This window comes from Vipera ursinii (assembly GCF_947247035.1).
Source record: "Vipera ursinii genome assembly, chromosome: 4".
In the NCBI taxonomy this organism is placed as follows: domain Eukaryota; kingdom Metazoa; phylum Chordata; class Lepidosauria; order Squamata; family Viperidae; genus Vipera; species Vipera ursinii.
Genome location: NC_139514.1, coordinates 7,196,280 through 7,213,257, shown reverse-complemented (window position 1 = coordinate 7,213,257; position 16,978 = coordinate 7,196,280). Strand labels below are relative to the sequence as shown.

General features: G+C 43.4%; 1 protein-coding gene across 1 annotated transcript; it reads left to right on the top strand.

The window, feature by feature from the left end:
- Positions 1-734: 734 nt before the first annotated feature.
- On the top strand, positions 735-16,681 carry CCDC90B (coiled-coil domain containing 90B). Its single transcript, XM_083362180.1, has 9 exons — positions 735-855; positions 2,737-2,856; positions 4,383-4,486; positions 8,373-8,474; positions 8,766-8,807; positions 9,659-9,730; positions 10,447-10,500; positions 12,276-12,390; positions 13,822-16,681. The coding sequence occupies exons 1-9, from the start codon at positions 783-785 to the stop codon at positions 13,875-13,877; spliced, it is 738 nt and encodes a 245-aa protein (XP_083218306.1). The 5' UTR covers positions 735-782; the 3' UTR covers positions 13,878-16,681.
- The last annotated feature ends 297 nt before the right edge of the window (positions 16,682-16,978 follow it).

Here is a 16,978-nt window from a genome sequence, read left to right as displayed (position 1 = left end):
AGAGAATGAGAATGAAAGAGGGAGAGGGAAAGGGAGGGAGAGAAAGAGAGAGAGAATGAGATACAATGAAAGAGATAGAGAATGAAAGAAAGAATGAAAGAGGGAGAGGGAGGGAGAGAGGGAGAGAGAGAGAATGAAAGAGATAAAGAGAGAATGAAAGAAAGAGAATGAGAGGGAGAGGGAGAGGGAGAGGGAGAGGGAGAGGGAGGGAGAAAAAGAGAGAAAGAATGAAAGAGAGAGAGAGAATGAAAGAAAGAGAGAATGAGAATGAGAATGAAAGAGGGAGAGTGAAAAGGAGGGAGAGAAAGAGAGGGAGAATGAGAGACAATGAAGGAGATAGAGAGAGAATGAAAGAAAGAATGAAAGAGGGAGGGAGAGAAAGAAAGAGAGAGAATGAAAGAGATAAAGAGAGAATGAAAGAAAGAGAGAATGAGAATGAAAGAGGGAGAGGGAAAGGGAGGGAGAGAGAGAGAATGAAAGAAAGAATGAGAATGAAAGAGGGAGAGGAAGAGGGAGGGAGGGAAAGAGAAAAAAACAGAGAGAATGTACTGGCTCTTTGCTGCCATCTAGTGGTCTGGACCTTTGCAGCTCTGCTCGGCATACATTTCCCACCGTGCTTTGAGGCTATAGGAGGGTGGGGGGAAGAGAAGAACGCCGGTCACATAAAAACTACATTTCCCAGAGAGCCACCGGGTTCCAGACCGGAAGTTGCTCTTGTTTAGACTTGCTTTGGTTGTCTTTTGGTGTGAGTTCTGTCTTTCCAGCCAGAAGTCGGTGGGAAGATGCTGCAAATTAGTTCCAGGGGCCTGAGACTGTTGTTGCGGGACATCCACGGCTTTTCTACACGATTCAGAGGTGAGAGAACGTTTAGTCTATTAACCAGGAATGCTTCGCTTGCAATCTGATAAACCGAGAAAGCCACTGTATTTCGCTTGGTTTTATTTCCAAACTCTGTTACTTCTTTGGCTTGCTTTCTGAGAATTATATCTGAGAAATATTCTGAAATATCACATCTGAAATTAATCCAATCTATTGAAACAAAATCAAGCTTGTGTTAAAGCTACTTTTAAAACTCAGTTCAGATACGTATATATTAGTTTGTGCTTTGTTTAGGTAGGTAGGTAGATAGATAGATAGATAGATAGATAGATAGATAGATAGATAGATAGATAGATAGATAGATAGATAGATAGATAGATAGATCAGCATTTCCCAACCTTAGGAACTTGAAGATCCGTGGACGCATCTTCAAGTTCCTAAGGTTGGGAAACGCTGAGATAGATAGATAGATAGATAGATAGATAGATAGATAGATAGATAGATAGATAGATAGATAGATAGATAGATAGATAGATGATAGATAGATAGATAGATAGATTAGATAGATAGATAGATAGATAGATAGATAGATAGATAGATAGATGATAGATAGATGCAACAACTATATATTGCATATATATATATATATATATATATATATATATATATATATATATATATATATATATAATAGATAGATAGATGTACATATACAATATATACACACACATACAGACAGACAGACATACAAAACATACACACACACACACAATTGACTTGTTTGCTGGCTGGGGATCATGGGCAGTGGAAATCCAACACAGATGTAGTGCTGTAATGGTTGGATGAGGACTAAGAGACTCCATCTGTGTTGGCTAGTTGGGAATTATGGGACTTGAGATGCATGTTGGACACACACACACATCCACGCACACATCCACGCTGCCTTGAATCATGCTGAATTCATCACGGAAATTCTCCAAGAAATTATTTGCTGCTGCTGCTGCTTTTTTTTCAGAATACTGTACTTTAATCTGACTTCAGTATAGATAGATTGAACTTTCTGGTGGTCTCCCATCCAAACGCTAATCAGTCCAACCCAGCTTAGTCGTTTGAGACCAACCAAGATCAATCAAAAGGAGGGAGGCCAAGTTCTAATTTCCACCAAGCTCCACCAAGACAAGACATGCCTCTTTTCCACAATGCATTTTTGAAAACATCTTTGAAGCAACCTTAATACTGGATATATTTTTTTCAAACTATAGGGAAGGGGAGTTAGGAAGGGTGTTCCCCATATACAGAGATTTCAATTGCAAAACCAAAGGGTGTGTGTGCTCACTGTAAGGATGTCCTGTAAATGCAATAGGATTCCAAGGGAAAATGCATGTGTTTTTTTTCTCTTCATTTCCCTTAGAATAGTATTTCTGATCCTCAGCAGCTTTAAGATGTGTGGACTTCAACTCCCAGAATTCTCCAACTAAACACGCTGGCTGGGGAATTCTAGAAGTTGGAGTCCACACATCTTAAGTTTGCTGAGTTGGAAAAACACTGCCCTAGAAGATGATCAAATGTTATTTGACATAAGCCAGAAGTAGGCAACCTTGGCTCTTTTATGACTCGTGGACTTCAACTCCCAGAATTCCTGAGCCAGCATGGGGGAAACTTTGGCCCCTTCATGACTTGCAGACTTCAACTCCCAGAATTCCTGAGCCAGCATGGCTCAGCTTGGAAACCTCTCCCTTTCCCCTCAGCATGGCTAGCTCAGGAATTCTGGGAGTTGAAGTCTGCAAGTCATGAAGGGGCCATAGTTCCCCCATGCTGGCTCAGGAATTCTGGGAGTTGAAGTGCACAAGTCATAAAAGAGCCAAGGTTGCCTACCCCTGACATAAGCAGACAACTCAACCATACCATGCTCCTCAGGTTTTGCTGCTTCGGCCTCGGCGCACTCGTACGATATGAGAAGAGTCGAAATAACTCCGCTGGAGCAACGAAAACTCACCTTCGACACCCATCGTCTTGTGCGAGATCTAGAAGCCCATGGTGAGCAAACATCTCCAGTGAAAATCTAGGAGAACTTTCCTCCATGCAATAGCAGTAGCACTGAGACTTATATGCCATTTCACAGCGCTGTATAGCCCTCTCTAAGCGGTTTACAGAGTCAGCCTATTTTCCCCCAGCAATCTGGGTCCTCATTTTACTGACCTTGGGAGGATGGAAGGCAGAGTCAACCTTGAATTCGGTCAGGATCGAACTCCAGACTGTGGGCAGAATTTAACCTGCAATATTGCATTCTAACCACTGGGCCACCACGAATTGTATCTCTGAATATCTTTCAACACTGAGTGTTGGCTTATGGGTGGGATCTTTCAATGGGTCGCATCAGCCCTCCACAAGATCCTTCTGACAGATAACCCTCGACTTAACTACCACAATAGGGGCAGAATTTCCACTGCTAGGCAAGGCAGTCACTGAGTCACGCTAAAAAAATTTTTTGCCACAGTTGTTAAGTGAATCGCTGCAGTTGTTAAATAAATCAAACAGCTGTTAAGGGAATCTGACTTCTCCCATTGACTATTTGTCAGAAGCTTGGTGAGAAGTTCTCAAGTGGCAATTACATCAGCCCAGGATACTGCAGGCGTCATAAATACGGTAATACCGGTTGCAAAGCATGCGAACTTTGATCATGTGACTCTGGGGGATTGTGTGATGATAGGAAGTGTATGGACCATGGAAAGTCCTTTTTTAAAAAAACTTTGGACGGTCACTAAATGAATGGTTGTAAGTCAAGGACTACCTGTATTGCTTAAGAAGGAACATCACTACCTTACAGGTAATCCTCGGCATACGACCACATTGGAGCCCCAAATTTCTGTTGCTAAGCGAGATGGTTGTTAAGTGAATTTTGCCCCATTTTACAACCTTTCTTGCCACAGTTGTTAAGTGAATCGCTGCAGTTGTTAGGTTAGTAACACGGTTGTTAAGTCAATCTGGCTTCCCCATCGACTTTGTTTGTCAGAAGGCTGCAAAAGGGGATCACATGACTCCGGGATGCTGCAACCGTCATAAATATGAGTCAGTTGCCAAGAATCTGAATTTTTGTCAAGGGATCGTGAGGATGCTACAGCAGTCAAAAGTGTGAAAAATGATCATAAGTCACTTGTTCAGTGGCGTTGTAACTGTGAACTGACCATGAACTGTTGTAAGTCGAGGACTTTCTGTATAGCTTCTCATCAGTATCATGGACTTGGTTTCCCATCACCATCTTCTGAAGTGTTTCTCAATTTTCTTGTTTTAACTTTCTTGTCTAACTCATCCTGAGGTTCCTTGGCTGCTTCCCATCCAAATCTTAGCCAGTCCTGGCCCTGCTTAGCTTCCAAGCCCTAATAACGTCCCTGAGGTATTGCTACCCACTCTTTTGCATCCATGAAGACAGCGTTGAGAACAAGTAGCATAAAACCTTATGGATTATTAGAAGGATAAGGGAAAAAACATGGAGTTCTGCTTTTCAACTTGTTAACCCGAACTCTGAATTGACTAGATTACGGTGTACTTTATATACTCAACAGGGTTTGCAAAAGAACAGGCTGAAACTGTTGTCTCGGCATTAATGAGTTTGTCATCGGTCAGCCTGGACACCGTCTACAAGGATATGGTAACGCAAGCCCAACAGGTAACCAACCGATGGGTTATTCCTTGGATGCCTCACCTTTTATGGGCCTTAATACAGGTAGTATCCTCAACCTACAACCACAATTGGTGCCAGATTTTCTGTTGTTAAACAAGGTGGTTGTTAAATGAGCTGCACATGATTTTATGACTACTTTAACTATGGTTGTTAAGCGAATCACTGCAGCTGTTGAATGAATGACATGGTTATTAAGCAGATCTGGGAGCCGGCAGGAAAGGTTGGAAATGGTGGTATCATGTCACACACACACACACACACACCGGGATGCTGCATGCACAGTCTTATTGCGCTCAGGTAACCAAGGGGTAAATATAATACACAGTGGTTTGTATTTAAATGGTGGTTTATATTATACCATCTACAAATACACACTAGAAACAATATACATACACGTGATAATTCAGCAAACTCCAACACACAGCAGTTACAGCAGGAAAGGGACGAGAGAGAAAGACTGCAGCAAGGCCTTCCCTTTTATACTCAAGGTCTTAAAGGGATACAGACTCCTGCTGAGTCATTCCTAACATTGCATCGTTCATCCCACATTATACAAGCTGGTTAGCTTCTAAATCATTACCTTGACATGCAGCCATTGGGATGGTGGGGATGCTGCAACAGTTTTGTGAGGATCTGCTATATTTTCAGAGCTGCTGTATTTTCAAACGGCCGCTAAACAAATTATTGTAAGTCGAGGACTACCTTGTAATCGTGACATAATCTTCGTAATTGTCTTTGTAATTATTTAGGCAATGCATAGCTTAAGTACAGCCTTGTTCTCCCAAGTTGGAAGCCAGTTGTGTGTTGCAGGGATATTTTAAACTTTTAGATTTTCTGGCTTTTTTACCAGGAATTTAGGGTCGACAATATGGGAATCACCTTTCCCTATAAAAAATGTACAGATTTGAATAAGAGGAAGTAAGGTAAAGGAGTAAAGATTTCCCCTGTCTGACTCTAGAGGGCGCTGCTCATCTTCGTTTCTTGACCGAGGGAGCCAACGTTGTCCGAAGATGCTTCTGTGGTCATGTAGCCAATATGACTATATGCCAAGGCACACAGAACACAGTTACCTTCCCACTGAAGTGGTACCTATTAATCTTCTCACATTTGCATGCTTTCAAACTGCTTGGTGGGCAGGAACTGTAGCAAGGAACAGGAGCTCACCCCGTCTTACAGTGCTCAGATCTCAAACCCAGACTGTCAGCTTTCCAGCTGATAAGCTCAGCACCCCCAAGAGAAAGTGATTGATCATAAATCATACTGTGAGACTTGAACCTTGGTCCTTCCCAGTGCTTTTTTTCTAAAGGTGCTGGAACTCAGAGGTGCTGTCACTGGGAGCGATACCGGCGTCTTGCTACGGTGTCGCCACCCGTCCTTTGCACCCCCACCCCTGCGGCTCAGAGCCACATGCCATGGGGATTCCCCTCCCCACAGCCGCCGTGGGGATTCCCTTCCCCGCAGTTGCCATGCTGTGGCCCGTGCTGAGCCCCCACCCAAAGCTGCTCCGAATCCCGACCCAGAGCTGTGTTCCTCGTGGTAGTGGTCTCCGGCACCAAACAGCTGATGGCCTCCGGCACCGGCACTCTTTCTTTCCTTCCCAAAAATTGTATTAATGAGTCCTCTCTAACCTCTGCTGATCAGCTTGTCCTGGATTGTTTTGCAGCAAAACGGAACGGTTTGCAAGTTGCAGTTGAGAGCCCATCTCATTTTAGATATATCACATATAATGGAAGATTGTAATTAGTTGCATGTGCACGTTTAGCAAGTGTGATGTATTTGTGCTGGCATTTCTAGGCCTCTTTCCAACCACATCCAGAAAAATTTGTAACAAACATTGGAATTCTCAATGCCATGTTTGGTATTTCCCAGCAATCTGTTACTGGAAGGAAAAAGCAACCCCTGCTGCGTTACTGATCCCAGAGAAGCATTTGCATGTATGTAGGTATCCTTAGGGTGCCATAGTTATGGATGAGAAATATTGGTTGCAAAGTTGGCATTTCTGCATGTAATACAGATGTTTTGGACTTATTTTTGTTTCTTTGTATGTTTGATATTTTTAAAAAGACATATGCTACTGACTACGCTTATGCACATTGTTGTTGTTAGTTGCGAAGTCGTGTCCGACCCATCGCGACCCTATGGACAATGTTCCTCCAGGCCTTCCTGTCCTCTACCATCTTCTGGAGTCCCTTTAAGCTCACGCCTCCTGCTTCAGTGACTCCATCCAGCCACCTCATTCTCTGTCGTCCCCTTCTTCTCTTGCCCTCAACCTTCCCCAGCATGAGGCTCTTCTCCAGTGAGTCCTTCCTTCTCATTAGGTGGCCAAAGTATTTGAGTTTCAACTTCAGGATCCGGCCTTCTAAAGAGCAGTCAGGGTTGATCTCCTCTAGGACTGACCGGTTTGATCGCCTTGCAGTCCAAGGGACTCACAGGAGTCTTCTCCAGCACCATAGTTCAAAGGCCTCCATTCTTTGGCGCTCAGCCTTTCTTATGGTCCAACTTTCACAGCCATACATTACAAATATGTAACATCTTTTGCTAGGATACATGACCACTGCTTGTCCAGATTGTGAAAAGTGAAAGATTGTGACTAAACAAAATTTTAATGTACAGATAATACCACCAGAAATTATTTTAGCCTTTTTAATAAATGTTGTTATCGATGTTAAGCTCACCATGGAAAACATCATATATTGTTATGTATATACTAGGTTAATTATTTAAAGACTGAAGTGCAACATAACTAGATTCTAAATAATCTATTTTTGAAAATACTCAACAGTCCAAACAATAAAAGTAAAGTCCAAATTAAGAATATTTCATTCTTAAGAATTATTTAATTTAAAGTGGTTTAGTTGTATGTACAAAAGATACTATTTTTTCTAGCATCAGCTAAATTAGACATATTACATTGAGAAAAATGATTCTTATTTCTTTCCTGTTACCTTTATTGATTTCATTGCAGAGATGTTAACAAAGGAAATAGATTATTTTGTTATCTAATTTTACCTTCGAAAAGACAGAAGCAGATGAAAAATGCGAAGTTCTTTCCTGTTGGCTTTTTTGAATTAGCTGTTTTAGTTTCTAAAAGTTTAGTTCCTAAAGAAGTAACCTTGTAAATAATTTTAATGTCCTCCTCTAGTGCAGGGTAGGCAACCTTGGCTCAAGAACTTCAACTCCCAGAATTCCTGAGCCAGCATGGCTCAGCTTGGAAACCTCTCTCTTTCCCCTCAGCATGGCTGGCTCAGGATTCTGGGAGTTGAAGTCCATGAGTCATAAAAAAGAGCCAAGATTGCCTACTCCTAAAGCCAATAAAGGGAGCTTTTTTTTTTTTTTTTTGCAAAAAAAAGGTGCCGGAACGCCGTTCTGAGCGTTCTATGGGGAAAAAAGCCCTGGTCCTTCCACTCCAAACAGAATGTGTGGATTGTTACACTTTGGCAGTGAGATGGCTGTCAAGCAATAACATTCAATGTTAGCGTACGTCAGAAACTTGACAATGGCCTTGTAAAAATGTCACCCCCATGTGAACCCCTAGAAGTGCGTGCAATTTGAGATCTAATTGTCCTGATATTAGATATGTGCCTTAAAAAGTGTGTGTGTATACATGTATATGTTTGCATATAATGTATAAAATGTATAAAAAATGTATGCTGTATACATGTATATGTGTTTATATAATGTATAAATACAGTGTATGAGGTTTGCCACTGCTTCTCCAAAATTTCCCATCAAACATGTTGTCGTTACGCAGAACGGTCTTCTTGCGTATTCCCATCTCATAAATTAAATATCCTGCTGGAAAACAAGGAATATTTAAGATGCCTTGAAAATTTTGTGTGCTTATATAGTGCATTTTTATTTTATGTTTTAGGAAATAACTTTGCAACAGATAATGTTTCATCTGGATTCCATTCGCAAGGATATGGTCATTCTTGAGAAGAGCGAGTTTGCCAATTTGAGAGCAGAAAACGAGGTATTATTTCCCCCCCCCCCCCAAAAAAATGCCCTGAGCCTAAATATTTGTTTAGCTTGTGAAGGTGTTCTGCAAAATTGACATTTTCAGATTTTACATGTTATGGGCAGTGTTTCAAATTCAATCCCAAGCAGAAGTTTGTGGGGGCATGAATGGAATGGCTGGTTGCAGCCCTTTAAAGCAGCTGCATCATTGCTCAACTATGTGAAGGCAGCTGTGAAATTTAACATATATTTTGCTGTTACAGCTCCTTTACGGCGCCATCAGCTGTTTCTCTGCTTTCTTCCTTAGAAAATGAAAAATGAACTAGATCAAGTTAAACAGCAACTAATGGTAAGTAGAACAGGTTCAGCCCACCTATTAGGTTTTAGGATGGAGCTACACCGGCTTTTAAAAATAGTTGTGGACAGTCTTTTAATTCAAGAAAATCTGGTCCTCTGCTCTTTGATGACTCATGGACTTCAACTCCCAGGAGTTGAAATCCGTGAGTCATAAAAGAGCCGAGGTTGCCTACCCCTGCCCTAAACCATCTGTGCCTTTGGGAAGCCTTGACCAAGGGCCCCCACCCAGCCCTGTGGCATTCTGCCAGGTGCTGTAACTGAACAGTAAACCATAACTTTAAATAAAGATGCTAGTCACAACTGTGCAACAGCAGGAAAGTGGAAACGAGAATCTTACACAAGGTACTGAAATCAGATTTCAATCAGAATAGAGCTGAAAGGCACCTTGGAGGTCTTCTAGTCCAACCCCCTGCTCAAGCAGCAACCATTCCAAACAAATGGCTGTCCATTCTCTTCTTAAAAACCTCCAGTGATGGAGCCCCCACAGCTTCTGGAGGCAGGCTGTTCCACTGGTTAATTGTCCTCGCTGTTAGGAGGTTTCTCCTTAATTCCAGGTTGCTTCTCTCCTTGATTAGTTTCGATCCATTGTTTCTTGTCCTGCCTTCAGATGCTTTGGAGAATAGCTTGACTCCCTCTTCTTCGGGGCAGCCCCTCAGATACTGGAGTACTGCTATCATGTCACCCCTAGTCCTTCTTTTGCCTAGATTCAGCCATGGGTTTCAAATAGCAAGATCTCCAAAGAGAAATGGAATTTTCAGGCAGACTTGAAAATTCAGGAAAAGAATATTCTGTTTTCTGCTTCCTAAAATTGGGAGGGGTGTGTTTCTCTCTCCCTTTTTAAAGAATGAAACTAATCAAATCAAAGCGGAAAACAAGCTAGACATCAACCTGGAGAGAAGCAGAGTGACCGATATGGTGAGTAGTTCCGTGTTGGTATTTTTTTTTTCTTACCATTGACTTGCAACCACAATGGAACCCCACATTTCTGTTACATAAACAAGGCAGTTGTCAAATGAGTTTTGTCCCCATTTTACTATCTTTTTTTTGCCACAGTTGTTAAGTGAATCATGTCATTAAGTGAATCATGTGGACATTAAGCAAATCTGGCTTCTCCCACTGATTGCTTGTTATTGTAACCATGAACGGTCACTAAATCAGGGATCTTCAAACTTGGCCCTTTTATGACTGGCTTGTGGGCTGTAACTCCCAGAATTCCTGAGCCAGCATGGGGGAACTATGGCCCCTTCATGACTTGCGAACTTCAACTCCCAGAATTCCTGAGCCATCATGGGGGAACTAAGGCTCCTTCATGACTTGTGGACTTCAACTCCCAGAATTCCTGAGCCAGCATGGGGGAACTATGGCCCCTTCATGACTTGTGGACTTCAACTCCCAGAATTCCTCAGCCAGCATGGGAGAACTAAGGCCCCTTCATGACTTGTGGACTTCAACTCCCAGAATTCCTCAGCCAGCATGGAGGAACTAAGGCCTCTTTGTGACTTGTGGACTTCAACTCCCAGAACTCCTCAGCCAGCGTGCAAAGTACAAACGGTACTTTTTGAGCTGATTCTGTATTCCTGCTTTTTTTAAATTAAAAAAAAATGTTTTCCTTCCTTTTTCTAATTCTCCAGTTCACAGATCAGGAAAGAAAGCTGATGGAAGCTTCAACAGAATTTCATAAAAAGGTAAGAGTTTGAACCACTTTTATTCCAAATTCTAGATACCGTATTTTCCGGCGTATAAGATGACTTTTTAACCCATGAAAATCACCTAGAAAGTTGGGGGGTCGTCTTATACGCCGGAAAATCAGCGAGCCCGGGAAGGCACGCCCTCCCCTCTCACTGTGGAGGAAGCAGGGCAGGCTGGCATCTGGCGGGAGCCGGCAGGGAAGTCCTGCACACGCGCGCACTCCCCAGCTGCTAGGAAAATCTTGAAAATCATCTCAAAAGTTGGGGAGGTCGTCGTATACGCCCAGTCGTCTTATACGCCGGAAAATACGGTACTCTTTGTTTCATTTGAAATACATCTGTTGGTTTGCAGGCAACATGGGGTTGCAGTGCTCCTTCTTCCCTGAAAGTCTTCCAGTTCTCTGACTCCAATTCCCAGAATTCTCTTCAGTTGCCATGACAGTATTGGAATTCTGGGGAATAAAAGTCCACAATCTAAAGCAGTTTTTCTCAACCTTGGCAACTTGAAGATTCCCCGGCCATCTGGTTTCTGTAAACTTAGTGGTTTACATTTGGGTTTGGGTTTCTGTTATTTATATTCTCAAGCTCACTTTTTTGGGAATGAGTAACAGGAGATGCATATTTTAAATTAGTGGAAAGTTAAATCTCCCTCAAATCAAAGTTGGCTTCTGGTAAATCCAAGGACCCAACCAGGTTTTCTGGCCAAAAATATGTTACTAGCTATCTTCTAGGACAGGGGTCTTCAAACTTGGCCCTTTTATGACTTGTGGACTTCAACTCCCAGAATTCCTCAGCCAGGCCTGCTGGCTGAGGAATTCTGGGAATTGAAGTCCACAAGTCATGAAAGGGCCAAGTTTGAAGACCCCTGTTCTAGGATGTGTTTTCAACTTTCTGGTCTCAGGGTAGTCTAATCTAGCCGGCAACCTTAGGATTTCCTTGTGGTATCTCATCCCAATATTAACCTGGTCTGATCTTGCTTAGTTTTTTCTGAGAACACCCAAACTTCAGTTAGGTATTTCTATCTGCTGACTTTCACTAATAAAGAGTGCTGCATTTTTTTACCCCGGATTCACTTTCACAAACTGCAGTGATTCCTTTAAAACCGTAGGAAAATAAATAGGGGGTAAAATTGCACATAACTCACTTAGGAATCGCTTTGCTTAGCAATGGAAATTCTGTTCCCAATTTTAGTTGTAAGTCAAGGACTACCCGTACATTGTAGTAAGTAGCAACATGACAGAAGGCAATGCGTACATTTTAAATAACAGAACAAACAGAACAGAAATATCCTTTTCCTAGTATTCAAAGTTAGCTAATTCTTGGTTAGTTGATTCCTGAACAGGGGCTGCCACACACACACACACACACACACACAAAAAGGGGGGGGGTTGTCAATCTATTTTCCAAAGAGACCTGAAAGTAGAACAGGAAGCAACAGATGAAAACTAACCAAGGAGAGACACAACCTAGAACTAAGGAGAAATTTCTTAACAGCGAGAATAATTAATCAGTGGAACAACCTGCCTCCAGAAGTTGTGGGTGCTCCAACACTGGAGGTTTTTAAGAAGAGATTGGACAACCGTTTGTCTGAAATGGTATAGGGTTTCTTGCTTGAGGAGGTTGGACTAGAAGACCTCCAAGGTCCCTTCCAACTCTGTTATTCCGTTACGAAGGATGTTGGTGCCACACTAAGCCACAGGGAAAAAATTTACTCTCTCTGCCATCTCCCCTGCTCATTTTTGGGTGCCAAGTGATGCCGTGTGTCCTTCTAGGATTCAAGCACCAACAGTTCCCTTACAGAAGTGAACAATAAGATTGACGCTGAAATTGCAGCTCTCAAAACACTCATGGAGTCGAACAAGCTGGAAACCATCCGTTATTTAGCAGGTATGTGCCTGGCGCGTTAAAAGCCAGCCTCCAAAGTGGGATGCTTAGCGACCGAAACAAACCGGCATCATTTTCTCTGGCTGCTGAAGGGTTTCACCATTCCATACAACGTCGTGGAGATTGTCAGGTGCTTTTTTTCAAAAGGCAGCTGGAGTGTTTTCTCCTTGAGCAAGAAAAAGATGACGTTTCACTTCTCATCCAAGAAGCTTCCTCGGTTCTGACTGGATGGTGGGGGGGATGGAAGGATTTAGTTCTGACCAGTCGGAACTGAAGAAGCTTCTTGGCTGAGAAGCGAACCCTCCTCCTCCTCCTCCTCCTCCTCCTTCTTCTTCTCTTCCTCCTCCTCCTCCTCCTTCCCCTCCTCCCTCCCTCCTCCTCCTCCTCCTCCTCCTCCTCCTCTTCTTCCTCTTCCTCCTCGTCTTCTCTTCTTCCTCTCCTCCTCCTCCTCCTCCTTCTTCTCTTCCTCCTCCTCCTCCTCCTCCTTCCCCTCCTCCCTCCCTCCTCCTCCTCCTCCTCTTCTTCCTCCTCCTCCTCGTCTTCTCTTCTTCCTCTCCTCCTCCTCCTCCTTCTCTTCCTCCTCCTCCTCCCTCCCTCCTCCTCCTCTTCTTCCTCCTCCTCCTCGTCTTCTCTTCTTCCTCTCCTCCTCCTCCTCCTCCTTCTTCTTCTCTTCCTCCTCCTCCTTCCCCTCCTCCCTCCCTCCTCCTCCTCCTCCTCCTCTTCTTCTTCCTCCTCCTCCTCCTCCTCCTTCTTCTCTTCCTCCTCCTCCTCCTTCCCCTCCCTCCCTCCTCCTCCTCCTCCTCTTCTTCTTCCTCCTCCTCCTCGTCTTCTCCTCTTCTTCCTCTCCTCCTCCTCTTCCTCCTCCTCCTCCTCCTTCTTCTTCTTCTCTTCCTCCTCCTCCTCCTCCTCCTCCTCTTCTTCTTCTTCCTCGTCTTCTCTTCTCCTCCTCCTCCTCCTCCTCCTTGTTCTCCTCCTCTTCTTCTTCTTCCTCTTCCTCCTCGTCTTCTCCTTTTCTTCTTCTCCTCCTCGTCCTCCTCCTCCTTGTTCTCCTCCTCTTCTTCTTCTCCTCCTCCTCTTCTTCTTCTCCTCCTCCTCTTCTTCTTCTCCTTCTCCTCCTCCTCCTCCTCCTCCTCTGTGTAACTTCTCCAAAGTTATCTCTGTGGTCCTCTGCAAACAGTGGCGGAGTTCTTCAAGTGCAGTTGGTTGAACTTTTGTTGGGAGTGTCGTAGTGGATACTTGCCCTGAGCAAGGATTTGGCCCTTTCCAATTTGTACTTTTTAATGCTGGGTCTTCTAAACAGCTCTAAGATGACCATCCAGCCTCTGTTTTAAGACCTCCAGGGAAGCTCTTTACATCAAAGGGCAAAGGCAAATTCCACAAAACTTTTTAACCCAAAAACATTCACAGTTTTTTCCCCCTTTCTTTTAATTTCAGCCTCTGTTTTCACTTGCCTTGCAATTGCTTTGGGATTTTATCGATTTTGGAAATAAGAAGCCCTCCAATGGGAGGGAGGGGAAAAAAAAAGGACAGAGCAAAAACACTCCTAATTGGACACCTACAACATATCTGAGATCACCTCTTCTGGCTGATCCTTTCAACCTTCTTTCACCAGCCGGTGATCTTTTTCATCCTCCATTGCTCTGGACAAAACCGCTCAAAACAGTTTGCGCCCAATTGAAGAGTGATCTGCTGGAGCCCAAGAGATCTGTGGAGCTTGAAGATCTGGAAAAGGGAGGTAAAGCTGCAACCAGCGGTCGTGTCCTCTACTGCAACTGTTTTTCTCTTCTCCAGCCTGATCTTCTTGGCCTTCGTCCTTTGGGTTGAATCTCCTTGCTCTTCACTGCAGCTGAGTTGGGACTGTAGCTATGAGAATTCAGACTGGCTGAGAATTTACACGGTTGCACTCCTAACGTATCGGGAAGGTCCCCAAGAGCAGAACACTCTTTTCTCTGCACAAAAGTGTCTCCGAGTTTAGAGCTTCTGGTGGAGAAATTTCTTCTCAGCAGATGTTCTGTTGCCCTCGTACATAACAGCACTAGAGATCACATCCCACTTGGGACGAGATAACCAACCAGCAGAGAATGCTTAAACACTAGTTTATCCTTAATGTCTAAGACGACTGAATGTATTGCGATTTTTTCCCCCCCATGGAACACAGAATGCTACTTATGTTCCATTCTAGATTGGAAATCTAGGCCCTTTCTAGGTTGGTATTCTCGGGATTGCATAGCAGTAATTCTGCCCCCGTCGTTCCTCAACCTGGGCCGCTTCCAAACGCATGGACTTCAACTCCCAGAATTCTCTTAATCGCCTTGACTTTTGCTGGGAATTCTGGGAACTTGAGAGGCTGGAGAATCTATAAGCCGCCCGGGGTCCCTTCTAGGGGATAGAGGTGACATAAAAATTAAATAAATAAGTAATAGTTTCAGAAAAGGCTGAAAGATCTAAGACAGTGCTTCTCAACCTTAGCAATTTTAACAAGGCCGGCTGGGGAATTCTGGGCGCTAAAATCCACTCATCTTAAACGTTGAGAAACACTGATCTAGGATAGCCTTCAGTTCAAGTTCTCTACAATTGTTGACTGAGACCAACGCTGGGACCTTTGGAGAGCCAAGAGGTACTTTATTGCTAAATCTTGGCCTTTTTCAGTGAAGCAAAAAAAAAGCCAAGGTGCCTTTTAAAATTTAGCTTAGCACCGTTTGTAAGGCAGAAGGAAAGCCAGAGCAATTTCAAAACGCCGCAGTCTTTGAATTCTCTTTTGTGGTAATCCGGTAGAAGTTGCTCCTGCGTGGATTTGTTAATCTGTGGTGCTCTTGCTACATTACTCTTCTTCTCTTATCAAGGGTCGTTTAGATTCACCTTAACCGACTGGCTGTTTTGGGGAAGTCAAAACACTTACCAGCATAACACGACTCGCTTACAAACTGACGGGATCCTCGGGCTTGTTAGCCATAACTTATGGAATGAGTCTTGATTAGCCGGATTTACCCAACGCACGAAAACATAAATCTGCGGTTTATAGGCTGCAATTGCTGGTTGTCTGATGTTCAGAACTTTTGCTGATGCCACGACAGTGCTAAATTTCCCTGGTAGCCATCGACACACTCCAAAAATGACAAGCCAGGCCTGAAAGACGAGCGTGTGGGTGGTTAACAGCCCCATCCCCATCCCGCCAAATAAGAGAAAAGCTCCAAAGTTATGGCTCCATTGTAGGGAGAAGGGAGGTGCAAAAGAAAAATCTTAATATTTATATTTTTGACACCCCTGCTTTCTCCCAACAGTACATAAGCCACATAGTGGTTGGCTTTACGTGATAGAATTGGATTAGTTAAACCAATGAGTGTTTACCTAAGATGGTGTTTCCACATACAACAGTGGCCCCCAACCTTTTGGGCACCAGGGACCGGTTCCATGGATCAGAAAGGGCCGTGGTTTTGCACACTGCCTGCATCCCGACATGTGCAGATGGCTCTTGTGCAGTCCAGTTTCTGGCACGCCATGGACCGGTACCGGTGCCGCAGCCTGGGATTTGGGGACCCCTGATGTGCAACTATTGGCAAGGGCTGATTTTCAATTCCATGCAGAGGGCAATGTACCCATCACCAGCTAGTTCAAAAGGGTGGGTTGAATCTGGACCCTCCGTAGGGAGCCTTAATAGGGATACCACATTTTCTACACCTTGCCTCTGATCTAAGTTGCTCTAGATTTATTTATTTTTGAGACTTTCCCAATTTATCCAGGATATCGAGATAATCAGGTTGAAAAGACAGTTTCAGAAGCTCTGATGTGAGCGAGAGGAAGGAAAGATTTATTATTATTATTATTATTGAAGATACCCTTTAAAATGCCACATTAATTCCCAGGAAACTTAAACCTGCTCTTCCAGAGCTGTATTTTCTGCTTTTTTATCTTGCGTTGTCCACAAAATGCAAGGTGCTTATAGCTGCCAGATGTTTTCCTTTGCGAAGGGAAGATTTAAGTGTGCATCGCCAGTTGGTTTATTCCCCTCAGATACGTGCATCAGACAAATCGTTATTGTCAGGGTTATTTTTTTTATTGCAGTATTGTGTTTTGTAGTTCTATAAAACGGTCTGGCCTCCTATTGTGCTTTCCAGATGTTGGAGAAATAATTGCAGTTTTACTCTGACACGTTGAAGGGAGGTGGGTTGGGACAGTGGGCCCCAAAGCACAAGGAAGCAGAAATAATTCTTGTTGCTGAATTTTACAAACTGAAGTTCTTGGAAGTGAATGTCTCTGTTTTAATATTAAAACATTTGCTAACCACTAGAGTTCATCTCTGTCTACTTGGCTACAATTATTCCAGAGTTGAGTGATTGTTTAGTCCCTACGTTTTGTGAACCATGAACCAACCGGTCTCATATCACCAGGATGGCCTTCAACGATTCCTTTGAATTCTTCTAAGCCCATTTTTCCCAATTCCCCCCCCCCCTTTATTTTAGAAGATGTTTTAACATGCAGAAGAAAACGAATCTTGTATTTTTGACCATCTCTGCCAGAGTTCTCGGACTTGCTGATGTACAATAAGACAGATGTGCCGCTCATATTAAATTGTTCAGTTTATTAGCGTCTC